General features: G+C 44.6%; 1 protein-coding gene across 2 annotated transcripts in view; it reads right to left on the bottom strand.

Moving 5' to 3' along the window:
- Nucleotides 1–14789, bottom strand: part of SLC22A15 (solute carrier family 22 member 15) — a 398229-nt gene that overhangs the window by 214561 nt on the left and 168879 nt on the right. For both annotated transcript variants that reach the window (XM_069635638.1, XM_069635639.1), the window contains exons 4-5: nt 10309–10473; nt 8272–8401 (exon numbers count right to left, since the gene is read on the bottom strand). In XM_069635638.1, coding sequence (XP_069491739.1) covers nt 8272–8401; nt 10309–10473 — 295 coding nt within the window. The remainder of the gene's footprint in view (nt 1–8271; nt 8402–10308; nt 10474–14789) is intronic.

Raw genomic sequence — 14789 nt, 5'->3', positions numbered from 1 at the left:
TTAGTCCACCACAAATGGGTGACGCTTTGCATGTGCAACATAAATACCTTTCTTGAGGGGGGGTCCTTTGCCATCCAATGTTCGCTCGATTGAGGGATCACGCTCCCTACTGTTCAACCATTGGGTCTCGGGGATTGTCTAGTCAATTGCACATATCTCTGGAAAATTGGAAGCACTTCATTATGTTTGGCCTCATTCTTTGAAATTGGTTGTTCAGAAGAAAGTTATTGGGGGACAGACAGTCACTCAATTTTTGTAATTTGGTTTGTATACAGTTTTCCCCTGATGAAGAAGTTTTAAAATCAGAAACATATGTCAAAACCGGATGGTGTTGTTGGAGACTGCTGTATTGGCTGAAGATGGAAATATGAGAAGTTGAAGCCATCTCCTTTGTTCTCGGCCATTTAACGCTTGTTATATTTGTTTGCTTCTCAATATTGGTGGGGGGAGCTAGCTCAGGGGCAGCACGTTTACCTTGGAAGCAAGACAGCGCAGCACATACTGATCCCGCGGTTAGAAACCAATCTCTGGTATTAAGCGCGTTATAAAAACAATTATAATTCTATTGTTTTGAAACAGTTGTTTTGGTTGGTTGTTGGCCAATGAATGGTGGTGGATGCAGAGTGTGTAAATTATGGTTGTGTGCTGTTTTTATAATTAGGTCAGGGTCCTTGACTGTTGCTGTCTGTTTCTTATCTAGGTAATTTGGCATGGATTACATGGTGTAGACAATTTACCAAGTATAAAAAATACCTTTTTCTGATTTAAGTGTCTGCAATGCTTACCCCGTCATGTGGCTCTTTGTGCCATAGTTCGACGTTCATTGTTCCTAAACTTCCCACACTATCAGCATTCCAGCTGACATTAGTAGCTCTCACTTTTGAAGTCATGCAGGTGACACAATACAGTGATTTTGCAATAATGCGGGCGACAGGAAACGGTGCATATCTCTACAATAGTGTCTGCAATGACGGTGTCTGTCACATCGTGGCAAACCTCTCATGATAATTACAGAAACTTAATTTCTCACGCAAGTTGATTAGCGTATGCCATCTCAACAGTATGAAACGTACATGCTTCAGCCGTACACCTACGGGTTTGGCACTTCAAGCTTACACGCGTCAGTCCTACATGTACGTCACTTATGTTGAGGTTGCTGCTTCCTCAGCTGTAGATCGGAACACCAGTAATGCTGCTGTGCAAGCTCAATGCTCCAACTCAGAGTAGCTGGAACCGATTTACGGGATTCATGCTGGTCTCATGTCGCTTGCTCCAGAGTTAGAAACAAAGACAATTTGTTCACACCACCTCCTACAGGAAAGACTAGCAATATTGTCTACAAAGAAGCATTAGTTAATTTCATTCAATAACATTCAAACTAGGACTGTAGTAGGAATTAGCGTGCGAAGCACAGGTACACCTGTTAGTATTGAATACATTAAAGGATTATTATTTAATATATAATCCCTCCAGATCTTTTTCCGAGTACACTAGTGTCCCAGATTGGACTATTTCAATGCGTTTGTCCATACTTCATTACCAGCTTTCCTTGGCCATACGTGCTAGAAAAGGAACATTGTATGTTAATTTATCAGATACTGGAATGAACATCAAGAGATATCCAAAAGATCTGGGCCTTTGTAGGTTCAGAAGCGGAGAGAGAGTAACATAATCGGGCCGCCGGCCTCAAGTCCCAAAGCGACTGCGTTCAGAAGCTCAGAGTTAGGAAAAGATGTTCTCTTTATTGCTTTCCCTCCATACACCTCTATGGCATCCCCTTCCCCCAACCCTCGTGTTGTATTGGACCTGAATAGTAACCGCAACTGCGTATCTGAACTTTATGCGTTAGCTAAGGGTTAGGGAACTTTCACTGCTTTTAGAATAAGCTTTCAAGCTTTCAGTAGGCTAGAAGGTTGGTCGTATAATTTAAGCTCTTCAAACATTGAAACCTATAGTCAAATTCAACGGATGAGAAGGCATCATGAAGTACGACACAGACAACAGACTTAAAATTCAAACAATAGATATTTATTAACTTAAATGTCAGGATGGTTGAAGTCCTAACTTGCCCTAGGCTAAGGTGGAATTTCCCTACAGTCAAAGAGTTCAACTTAAATGTCTGTCTATATCCAAACCTATTAAGGCCCTCGCAACTAAAGATAAACATTGTGTTGGATGGTGTTTAACACAAAGTTCGGAGCTGCTTTCAGCTCTCAGCTTCTTTTTCAGCTCCCTTGCCCAGGTTCAAGTAAGTGCCACAAAAGTCTTAAATGTGCCTTTCTTCCAATCAAGGTAATATAGTTCAACACAATTCTCCCCAAGACAACAAGTGTAATGTCTCACATCGGAGGGCTCCTTTCCCCAAGACTTCAACCGCGCCAGTTATAGTCATTTCAATCTTTCAAACAAAAAGGTTAACACAACTTAAGTTCAGCTTGACCATGTTCTTGGATCGTCTCATCCATTCACTGGCAGTGCCCCTTTTAGTATTATTCAACAATGTCTTGTTGGTTCTGGCAGTTCAGGGCTCCCTGGTCTAGGTGCAGTTGTCAGACCACACGGTCCACCCACTATAGGTCGCGCAACCAGGATCCCTCTCCTTGTGGCCTCTTAGCTTTGTGCATAATATTCACACTTCTCTGGCTTCTCCTTGGTGTTTCCCTGGCTCTGCCAGAGTAGGTCACACACCTCTCGTCAGATTTTGGCCTTGCCGCAGTGCAATTGTTCACAACATTCACTTTGTGGTGGTCTTACTTCTGTCCCACCTTTTATGGCAGTCTTTCATACGGATGTAGTTTTAGATATCGTGGTTACTTGGGCACTTTCCCTTTGGCAGTCTGATCACTTGCTGTGTCCATAAGGCTTCCTTTCCTTTTATATTTCACAAGCTGAATTGTGTGATTTTACTATGCTCGGTATTCATCAGATAGGCAATGTGCTCAATGGTTAAGTTTCATTCAGTTTGTTGTGTAATAAATGTTCAATATGTTTAATTTCAAATTCCCATTTGGTTTGTTATTCCATGTGCACTAGCAGCTTTAATTGTACATGTTCCTTTTGTTCGGTAATATATTGCTGCTTCGCCACCCGCTAGAACACCCCTCGGCTGCAGCGTGCCTCTCCCGACACTCATTGGTCTGCAGCGATGTTCCCTGGTGGCTCCCGCTCTCTTCCAGCTTTCCAGGTCGGCAGAGATGCTGGTACGAGCCCTGCTCGCATTCAGGGGCTGTCTCTGCCCCACTGAGTTCTCCACTGCCTCGGACTAGACACGGACAGCATCCCGCTCCCTCCGACTCCTGCTGCAAGTCTCACGTCGCAGCGGCTCCCGCTCCTGCACACTGGACTTCAGGCCAACATCCTGGCTATCCCACAGGGCCCATCATGGCTGCCTCTTTCAAACAAGGGTCTCCTGTTGGACTCCTTCCCACAGGTCTCCGTCTCTCTCTTGGCTGCACACCTTTGATCTACTTTTATACACCTGTAACCTTGTAACAGGCTGCAGGTATATACTTCCAATTGGATTTGCCTGACTATGATTAAGAGGATATGCCTGACCTTCATTACACTTCACGGGCATCTTCCTCGTCCCAGTACCAAAGTGGTGATATGGTCTAGTGTGCATCACTCTCAGCCTCCTCTTCCTCGTCTCGGTACTGTCAAGTGTCACATGTGGGGAAATGATGAGAGTTGGCTTATAATATCCCATAAAGGTCTGGGAAGGATTAGGTTGGTTGTCAATGGGAAAAGGGGGATAATACCATGTCTCGCCCGAGGGCGCCCCACTCCCAATCCTCACGGAAACTCCACCCGGGTGATCCTCCCTCACTTCTCCACCCCCAGGTTCAGGATCCATGGCCAACTGTGCAGAGGATCCAAGGCTAGTACGAGTGAGAATACCCTCAGGTTTCTCACACTCAGTAATTAAATAATCATCAAGCACTTTACGCAGTCGTCCTATTTTTAGGAATCCAATTTCCAGCACTGGTCAACAGATTCTCATGAATCCTTTAGCTGCATTTTTAAGATGGATTTCTAGTATCTCTGGATTTCACTATAACAAGGGTGGCCTGGTGTTCAGGAGGCCACCCTTGTTATAGTGAACCGGGTAACTCCGAGGTTAGCCAAAACTCAAATCAAGGTAAGCTTAGAGAGAGGTCAAGGCTTAGTCTCAGGAATGAGTGAGTGTGGCCAGGGGTCCACAATGAGTCCACACAGTGAAATATGCAATAATTCTACTTCAGGCGGTAAATACAACAATATTTATGTATTACTAGCAGAAGTACACGTTCTCCGAACTGATACTGCAGACAGACATGAGAACACAGATCGTAGGCCACTGTTCCGATTTGCATCCTGAAGTTAACTGCACTAAGAACGGGGGCGTGTGGCTGGCTGACATATCCCGGAGCAGATGTTGTGGGGAGGCGAGAGTTGGTGTTGGGAAGGAGCTGGCGCCTTCCTGTACCCCCAAGCGCTTTAGAATTAGGCAAGACTTCTTTTGACTGTTTCTAGGCATTACAAGGAACCAGGAAGGGGGCAGTGGGCACTGGGAAAGCTCTCATGCAAATATAATCACACACACAAATATGGGCAGGCACTAAAAGAAGGAAGTTATTTAAATATAAGGTGCAAATAACTATTAGCTGAATTCATTTGTAAATGTTAAATCCTACGTAGTTCTAGAAAATCTTGAAGCAGGGTAGATGCAGGAAGGCTCTCGGCCGGAAAGAATGCAGCACGTACTAAAATTGGACTACAGGCTTTGCAGTGTTCGTGCCAGAACTAGCCCATGCATGCTAAAAGGGGATTTTAACTTGCCCAATACACGCAATGCAGAATTATGGCAAACAAGGTTTTAAGGAGATTATAAAAACAGATACAAATATGAGGAGAATGAGTGGAGTATGAATGAAAATTAGTTATATAAATAGAAATGTTTAGTTTTTCCTGGGGCTAGCCCTCAAGGTTTGTAAAAGTCTGCAGGGCTGCAGTATTTGTCAATGTAAGGTAGCAATACGTAAAGTAGCATGGCCTGAAAGAAAACACTGACAATGAAGAAAGGAAGACTTTGTAGCATCCCTTGTATGGAAGCAGGACGGTTTGGGGATGAAGCCATGCCCTTATCCAGTGACAGAACTGCAGCAAGCCACGAGTATAAAAGCTCCAGCCTGGCACCAGTTTGGCAGGAGAAAGGAACAGAAGAGGGACCGAAGGCCGTTCAGGGAACAGAGTTATTTGCCCCATCCTCATTTCTATAAAGAATAAAATTGTTATCCTTGCAAGATAGACTCTTGGCCTTACGTCCCTAGTGGGGTGCATTTACTCTGGTGTGAGCGTGATTAGGGGTACCCTTATAATTAGGGATACCCCTGTAAGTCGAGCTACCTTTACAGTTCTGCCGACCCGACGTGATCGCAGTTTTTTGCCCCCATACTTTGCAAAGGCCCAGGCCAGTCACCAGGAGTCACGCCCATCTACAGAGACCGGTCCTCCAAATAAAACATGTGTATCCTGAGCGGTTTGAGTAGGAGCCATTTTAAAAGAAATCCTCTCTGTTCACTGAAGCAGGGCATGGCTCCAGAGTGAAAGACAGGCCAGCATTGGGATTTTGTAAACAGAGGAAACTCGAGTGAGCATGCGCATGCGAGTATACGCTTGCAAGTGATAACAACAAGGGGACATGTATATATGAATATATGACAGTATGTTGACATGAATGGATAAAGTACGAGGTCAATAGATTAAATAGGACTTTTGGTGATGTGGTATATGGTATAGATTGGATAAGATTAATAAGTAGAGCATGTAGTGGAGAATGTGAGTTGGAGTACATTCTATCAGGTTTGTTTGGACTGGCACCAAATTACAAATCGTCTCCACTTGTAAAAATAACAGTGTCTGGTGTTTGGTTTACGTGCCTCCTTGAGGATTTCCATACACCTTTGAGGTAAGTTAAGAAACAATCTGAGGGACCTTGACCTGTCAAGGTCCATGGGTACAGTAGACGGCACACTAGAGATAATATTACTGGCATGCCCTGTCGACGTCCCTTTGAGTTTCGAAAACAACTGTAATACGGTGCAGCTTCCACTAGATGTCGGCCTGTACAGAGCATGTGATGTAAGCAGATTCCACAAGCCTCAATACCAAAACACACTCGAAAAATGAAACAAGCAATATCACACAAAACTTTGTTATCAAACATATACAGTCACCTTTGGTGTGTATGAATGAATACAATTCAAGTAATGATGCAGGAAGGAAAACCAGTTCACAAGAATAAAAGCACTAACCTTTGTAAGTCCAATACCTATGTTGAATGGGGCCTTGTGCTCAAAAGTCACAAAGCTTCTGAGAGGGGACCAATGTAGGAAGAGTTCTTGTGGTGGTGAAAAATGTTCCAGAAGACTTGTCAACCATATTACAGGTAAAATTAGAACAACTTGTAGAACAAACGTTCAAAAAGCGATGGAATGGAATAAACCAAAGTTTATTCTAAGATTTATTGTAGGGGAGAAAGGGGCGGCTATTGGTATTGCGAGTACTCACCCCCCTGACTGAGATTTTCCCAAGTGTCTAGGCAGGACGACTGGGAGTCGCTTGAGGTAGGTTTTCCTGCCAGCAGAGGATTTCCAGTAGCTGTGGGTGCAGACTAAAAATATGGCATAAATGGTAACAATATAATTGCTGCCACCAGCTATCCTTTAGGCACATATAAAAGTAACCAAAAATCCCCAGTGTAAATGTCTAGGGTGATAGAATAGTATGCCCACTGCACTGAAACACTTGTGTTTAGGCACGTTATAAATATCATATCATATATCACTGCATGGTAAGATGCAGTGTGCACTGTTAAAATGTCACTCAAACAGGTAAAAAGTAAAAGACAAATGGGAAACAAACAGTTTCCCAGTACTGATAGTCTGAAGGATGATCAGTTTCCCAATGATAAAATGAGCAAAAGGCCATGGAATTGAAGCTGCAGACTTCACTTCTCTGTAAAAGAGCAGGACAGGTTCAAAAACAAAAGCAAAAGCAAAAGGTTTAGGGCCCCAAAGACTATGGAGGGAAAGTTGCCTAAAAGAGAAATCTTTCCCAACATCCCTCAATTGGTATTCTGAAGTAACCTTGTATGCTAAACCCTGTATTTTCCCCAACCGTCAATGCTTTCCTAATGTCTTATAAAAAGCAATCAAAATCTTGTTCCTCATTAATACCTTTTGGGGTCATACTAGATAATGCATGGGTCCATTTAGGGTCTTTTGAGGCTCATTTAAGTCGTCGGTTTCCACCTCTAGAATGTTCAGCACTGCCTCAAACACAATCATCTTAATTGAACATCACCAAGGACTCGCCATAAAGGGGTGTCTAGGGTTTGAAGATTCTGCATTGGTTGTGAATAAGTCTGACTTATGCTCAATGCTTTCTTCTTTAATTATAGGAGTGGTTTGGCTGTCATACTCACGAAGGGCACACATGATCCGATCTGTAATGACGGACCATTAAAAGGATAAATGATGGTTAACCCTAATGTTGCTGCCCGCTGCATCGCAAGCATGGGAATGGGCTCTATTGACTGGGCACTAGAGGGTGCTGGTCAAACTGCACAGCTTCTCCATCTGCTCTTACTAATTGAGCTTGTAAATGTTGCTGTTTTAAAGTCATCAATGTGTTCTCAGAAATAATAATGTTTAGCACTACATGATAGTTCTGGAGAATTCACCAACATTTTCCATGTCTTGCGTGTTGTGTGTTTGTAGGTCCATAGCCAAGTACAGTAATCTGGTAGCCCTTGCCTCTTACAGTCATGGCTGAAAGTAATATCTTATGAGTCACGTGACAGTTACTTTTTAAGCCATGCATTTATATAACATCGGTCCGGTCAGTTCCTCGTCTGGAGGGTTTAAGGGATTAGTATCAGCATGCAAAGACAAACATCTGCAATAAACAATTACATGGGGTGCAGGGATGTGCATTCTCTAGATCTTCTCACTAATTAAGCAACATTAAAATGTCATGGCTGGAAGGCGGAGGGACTTGGCACGCAGATATAGAGCCTTTCACTGCAAGGACAAGAGAAAGAGGGAGCGACAGACAGAGAAATGGAACCTTTTAGTGCTAACATGGGGATACAGAATGCTCAAATACGTTGGTTCTTTCACTAAATAAAAAAAAGTCGGTACTGAGGAATTATTTTTTTTAACTGGCTCCCAGGTGAACAGACCACTGCCCTCATTGTGGATGAGCCATAGAGAAAGACCTGTAACTTACATAGAAAGCATGAGGATCAGCGTCCCTGGCACGTTGCCTATTAGTGCCAGTGCCCTCCAGGAGCGAATGAGGTATCCCTGGAGCGCAAACAGCGCTATTCCCACGGCAAAGGACAGGCCGCCAACCGAACCTGCAAGAGAAAGGGACAGACTCAACGGCATGGACAGATCAGTGGCTTGCTTTAGGGGAGAATCAGGAGACAGAGGGATGGACTATGGAGATTTGGCACAAAGTAGGAAAGATCATAGTCAGTAGGAAAGTCGTCCAGCTTAAATCCACACACTAGTTTGAAAATCAAGAGTATGCTCGTGTGTCTTAAGTACAGTTCTCTAATCCAGCCATTCAGTCAGACTGCCAACTGCACAAAACTGCAAGGAAAATGTATTTGCATACTACAATACCCATGATACCTAGCGGCTGGTTCCTTTGCATTGTGTACTCTTGCTCGGAGGATAGGATCTGCACGTCTTGAAACTGCTCTGCATGCAAATGAAGCAGTGATTTTCCACTGCAAGAGCCAGTTCCCATTGCTGTGAATCCCTCCAAATAGGGTGTTCCTTCTGTCATTCTTAGCAGTCCTGGTGCTTGCGCTCCTTCAACGTCCTACCAGATTCCAGATGTAGGTCTTAATCTTTAGCTTCTAATTCTTCCTAGGTTTTCAGTCTGTTTTTGGATTGGTGGAGCCGTCTGCCAGCCACTGTCTATGCCAGCTATTTTCTACTTTCTGCCAGCTAGATTCTTCTATGTCCAGCTGTCTAACTGCAGTCCTTTCTCTTGCATTTGCCCTGGTTACAGAAGCCTACCTATGATCTATGTGCATGCCCGACTGGCTACAGCCTTCCTGCTTTCAAGCTCCTGACCAGCATACTACGCTCTTGCAGTTCAAGGTTTGTCCTTTGCCTTCAGGTCTGTGCTGTATTAGCTGGCCAACATGGCAATCCCTGAGTCTCTACAGGATTTGCATGGACATTTCCAGTTATTTCCCCTTTGATAGCCTCTGGAGGCCTGTACCATGTTATTATTTCTACAATTCTGTTCTTGTATCCCAATTGGCCCTGGCCATCTCCCAGCTATCCTGCCTGAGCATCCTTCGTTCCTTTCCTCTGCACCTGCTCTGTGGCTTTTTCAGCCACAGTTCTCATGGAGGTCTGCACTTCTGCCCATTTTCTCGCTCACTTGATTTGGGTCACTTAAGTCTGGAGTTTTAGGAAAACCCCACAAGCTGAACCATCTCCCTGGATAAATACCAGGGTACGATTCTTCCAGAAGGCTATGGAATAGACTATCAGGCAGGGAAGCATGCTTACTTGGGTGTGTCAGAGAACACATGTGCACACAGATAGTTGCAGGTGCAGTTGCAGTTACTCGGTGAGCTAACAGCAGGAATAGGAAGCTCCAGCCTGCAGGAACACCGCATAATGTAAGCTGCATTGGAACAGTTCACATGCAGAGCGCGCGCACACACAGCCCACTACAGCAGGTGAGCCATTCGCCTGAGCAACCCCAGGATTGGAACTTCTGGGTTTAATATCACTCAGACTCCTATGACACAGCAAGAACAGGCAATCCAATACCCTATGCAATTCACTGGTGTGTCCTGAAAAGCAAACACTGAGCAGAAAAATCAGTTGAAAAAGTAGGCTGTGGCTAATGACCAGCTAGTGCGCACAATTGAAAACTTAGGTTTTCAAATTCCAAAACTATGTGTTGGAATAGTGGAATTTTCAATCCAGCTCGGCAGAAAGGCCACAAAGTTGAGATTATGTTTGCCAGTGAAGTATAAACTCACTTCCTTTGAAGAGTTAAAGTCATTGCATGAAATGGACACAACAAGGAGGGTTACATGTTTATAAACTCATTAGACTTCACTCCAAACCTTGCAAACACGGCTAGAAATATGATAAAAAGTACTTGTGACTAATTCGAAACAGTACCATTATAACCTTAAATGCATATGCAACAGACATGTAGCCCTTACCAGATTCATACCAAATATCAAGACTGTTCCAAAGGTTGAGATCCAGAGTGGAGGCTCACCTGCCAACGCCCAGTAGCCAGCACCGATGTACTCATTTAACAGCACAAAGGCAACAAGTGACATGCCTCCGTTCATCACCCCGACTATGAAGCGGGTGATGGCGAAGACTGTATATGAGGGCGCTATGCCATTGCCCATCGAGAACAGGATGTCTAGCAAGAGACCTAGGAAAAGAAAAGAGGAGAGTAAAGGTGAAATGTCATGCATTTACGATGAGAAGCATGTGGTCTACAGATATCAGGGGGCCATCTGGATAAATCAGAACTGCACAGAAATCTGCGGTTACACCTCCAAACTCCCAGTTTCAAAATTAATTTCATTTCAGAATATTTCCATCGACTGAGAAGCCAAAACACACATGTACCTTACAAGTGACCTGCTGTCCACGCGTGTCATGACAACAACATGCCCCACAACACAAGTTAAATATACAGCTAGCTCAGTCTTCGAATGAGCATAATGAACACTTATTAAATTATTGGTGCCGTTCAATCTGGGCAGCACAACCATGGACAGAGAGACACAAAAACAAAGACTGACACAGACACATACAGACGTGGATTTAGGTGAGCTGGGTGCCACTCCAATTAAGAAGCCTGGAGAGTCCAAGTAAACAATGGGCAAAAAAGCAGTTCCTGCAGATAGGACACACACCGAGCAGAGTTCCATAAAGCTTGCTAAGAAGTGCAGCCTTGGGTACCCCTCTCCATCGACGAATGAAGGCTGTTCAAAAGGATTTGTAGAATCCAGCCAGATGGACAGATTTTAGGAGGCCACCCTAGTTTCAGGGAACTCGGAGGTTAGCCAAAACCCAATCCAGGTAACCATGGAGAGCATTCAAGGATACTCTAAGGAGAGAGAGTGGGGCGAGGGGGTCCACAAAGTGAAGCACACAATAATTCAATTTAGAAAGCAATGTATAAAAATACTAATATTTATGCTAGGCCTTTGCACACAGTAAGGCGACTAGGTAAGTAAATTGTTTTCTTATCTTTCAGAAAGTGTGTAAAGTTATAATACAAAGTGGCTGGTTCCCAATGTTATTCTATGGAGGACATGGGCAAATGCTTTGCGTTTAAACTCACTGCGTGGGTTGCTGGAGGTTGGATTTCCCAGATGTATATGATTTCTTCACATATATTTCTCCTACTGGAGATTTCACAGAATCCATTTCACCGGAAAAACCACATCTTAATGCTAGGGAAACCCCCCGAAGCTCCCCTCACACCTCCCTACCCTAACTTATACCCTTACCCCACACCCCACCTATTATGCATTACACATATACCATTTCCCCTACCTTTTTTTCAGTGAAATATATTGGGTGAAATCACATATGGGGAAATGATATTCGAAGAAATCTACGGTAACGGGATTTCCCACCGCTGGTTCCACTGAGATGTGCCCAGGAGCTGCGGGTGCAAGGATTATTCCCGTCAGGTCCTGCTGCAAGATGCATCCCCTGGCTATGAAGAAAATGCAAGATTCACAGATGCAGGCCTCTACAGGACATTTCAGAGGGAGGGTGGAGTTCCAGAGATAGCCACTACATACAGACGACAGCAGGCGTCCTTCCAGTCGCGGTTCAAGTTTCTCTAGGACAGGATCCCTTGACGAAGGGTGTTGGGGCGAATTCTCAGAAATGTGCTAATTCCCTTCTATCTTAGAGGACCCCCTGCTCTTTTGCTGGAATTTAGGATGTTTCATTGTTGTCCTCAAGAGAGACTTTTTCCCCACTCTCTCATGCATTTTTCTTGAATTTGAACACTGTTTCTTTTGACTTTGGAGTCTGACATACTCCATAGGCATCATCTTTACATTGTGTCACACTGCACCTTCAGTGCAGTGGCACAGGGAAGTCTTTCAGATTTCCCAAAGGTTTTAACACCTTCTCTTGGTTAAACTACTGTTTCCAAGAGCAGTGAAGTGAAATTGACTTTACTTACATTTTGTAACTTTCTAGACCCAGTATCTTCCAATAGGCTGGTGGAGGGGTTACTTAGTATCCCCTTTGTCTACTTTCTCATATAACATTTATATATGTTACCCTTTCTACTATTAATGGCTGGTGGTAGGGGTGTACTTTTTCCTACCATTGTGTGTTATTACCACGGCCTGCAATTGCAAATGCAGTAAAGCACCCATGGGTGCCCATTTTGTCAAAATGGCCCCGATCTTTTTTCGACATTTCTTGTTATGAAGGTCCTCCTTGAGATTTACTCTGCGCGCCAAACCAGGTTTGGTACCTTTGTTCGTTTTGTCTTTGGAAGGGTTCACTGCTGAAGCCCGCCTCTGGCTCCAGCGTGACTGGCATGGCAGGAAGCGAGGGAGGTGCCCAAAACTCCCTGTGCCTAGTCTCCTTGGTTACAGGAATGCACCCAAAGGTGATTGGCTGGCTGTCCTTGGAGGACAGCCACCCTGCTGTGTGAGTGACAGCTAGGCTGCAAATGAATGGGAGAAACCTGCACAAAAGGCAAGGTCTTTTAGACAGAAGGCAGAGTCGACCACTGGACGAAGGAATCCAAAGAAGAACTTGGAAGAGACGCTTTCTGCAACTCCTGGACCATTGGTTTGCCCGAGGAAGCCCTGCTGCAGTGCTTAAGCTCCGAATTCGCCTCGACTAGAGAAGCCCTGCAAAGGACGATTTCTCCCCTTGGGTTGGTGGGGACCAATCGACCCCAAGACAAGCTCATCTGGAAATCCTCTCGAAGCTGGCTGCACTTCCATTTGCTGCTGCAGTGAGTGAGTGCCAGGGAGAACACCAGAATCAAGTGTATCATTTTTAAGTCGGATCCGAGATTCCAGGAAGATCCTCCGGACTCCCTCGAAGCAGGACTAACCAAGCCTGAGCCATCTCAACAGAGTGCTGGACCCCAGAGGCAAGGAAAGCAAGTAGACAAGGTGTCCGAAAACCGCACTGGTGCTATTCGTGAGAAGCTGAAACCGCAAAGTGCCACTGATCTGAAGTTTGCCCATTGCTGCCGCCGACCTTCGAATCGTAGTGCAGGAGTTCCAGGCATCCTCCCCTCTTGTCCCCACGACTGAGGCCCAGGAACATAATACAACAGAAACAGAAGACAGCTGGAACCAATTTCTTCAGACCTAAGGTACTGTAAACTAAGAGGTACTTACCTCTTGTTGTGTAGCATTGTTAGCTCTCAGTTGAGACTTGCATTGTCTGCCCTTTTCACAGTTGCTTGCACCTTTGCCCATCACAAGCCTCCCAGCTTGTGGCCCAACAGTGATGTCATTTTCTACAAAGTTCTCTCTAACATTGTGCACAGCTTTTTACTTACCTACAAGAAGTGCCTCAGCTCCCCTAGACTTTGCTCAATTGACATTGGCTGTCCCAGCTCCCTGGAGACTCTGCTACATCTGACTTTTTGCTTTGATCTGTCCCTCCAAAAGACATACATTCTTTACTTGTATAGCTGGGAAAGGGTTAATCTACATTGCATTGGGGTTTGAAAGTGCTTACCTGTTTGAAAAACACGTTAACCATTGTTTTCTTCCCTAACCTTTTCCTTTTGACACCAAACTTAGTGTTGCTCTAAATGTACCAGTGATATATCAATGTCCACAGTGTCCTAGTTATTTAAGTCACCTCAGGGTGCAAGAGTGTGTGTGCCATCCCAAATGGGTATCTACTGATTTATTGAAACTGAGAGTGCGTATTTTTGAAGTATATTTAAGTGTTACATATTTGCTCCCTTCTAAAGAAGGCTTATTCAAACTATTAAATTAATTAACAATTGTTTAATCAAGAAACCTGGAGTATAAGTGTTATTTGGATACTTGTTACTGTGAAAGTCTATGTTGCAACCCTACAGCTCACATTGACCCCTCTTGAGATAAGCCTGGCTGCCCAGTCACTCTACCAACTTGTGTAGTACAGGCTTATACCAAGGGTTGGGTTAACTATTGCCAAGAGGACAAGGCTGGTGCAGTCTCCCACAGGGTACTGCATACAATCTTGCCTAACACAGGGACACTGAAATTCGGAGAGAAGTTCGACTTGTACCACAAGCTGGCGACTACCAAAGTTCCAGTTGCAACCGTGGAGCGACAACGCATCTGGTAAGGTAGTCCACAAGAGAGTTGGTCAGTCCACTGTTTGGTCCAGGGACATTTCCCAAGGGTAAGGGTGTCTGGATCCTCGAGAAAGCGTAGAGACTAGTTGGCCCCACTAGTCCACTGGCTGAAGCACCGCTCAGGGTCTTCAGCGATCAGGTCGTCCAATCACCAGGCCAGACGCAGGAAGGGATGCCAGTTCTCTTCATGAGCATTCTTCCAATCTTCAGTCGGCTGTTCGTCTACTAGGGATGCTTGGCTCCAACACTGACCTGAAGAAATTGCTGTAGAGTTATCCGAAATACAGCGAGGAAGCAAGTCCATGCTCACCACTATTAACTTCACTCTTGCCCCACAGCCAGACTCTCTGCCATCACAGATGTACGGGACTAGACCGTCCCATCCACTT

The sequence above is a fragment of the Ambystoma mexicanum genome, chromosome 7p (genome assembly GCF_040938575.1).
Source record: "Ambystoma mexicanum isolate Mex_15411 chromosome 7p, UKY_AmexF1_1, whole genome shotgun sequence".
Classification (NCBI taxonomy): domain Eukaryota; kingdom Metazoa; phylum Chordata; class Amphibia; order Caudata; family Ambystomatidae; genus Ambystoma; species Ambystoma mexicanum.
The sequence above is the reverse complement of the archived record's forward strand: the minus strand, read 5'-3'. Positions and strand labels throughout refer to the sequence as shown.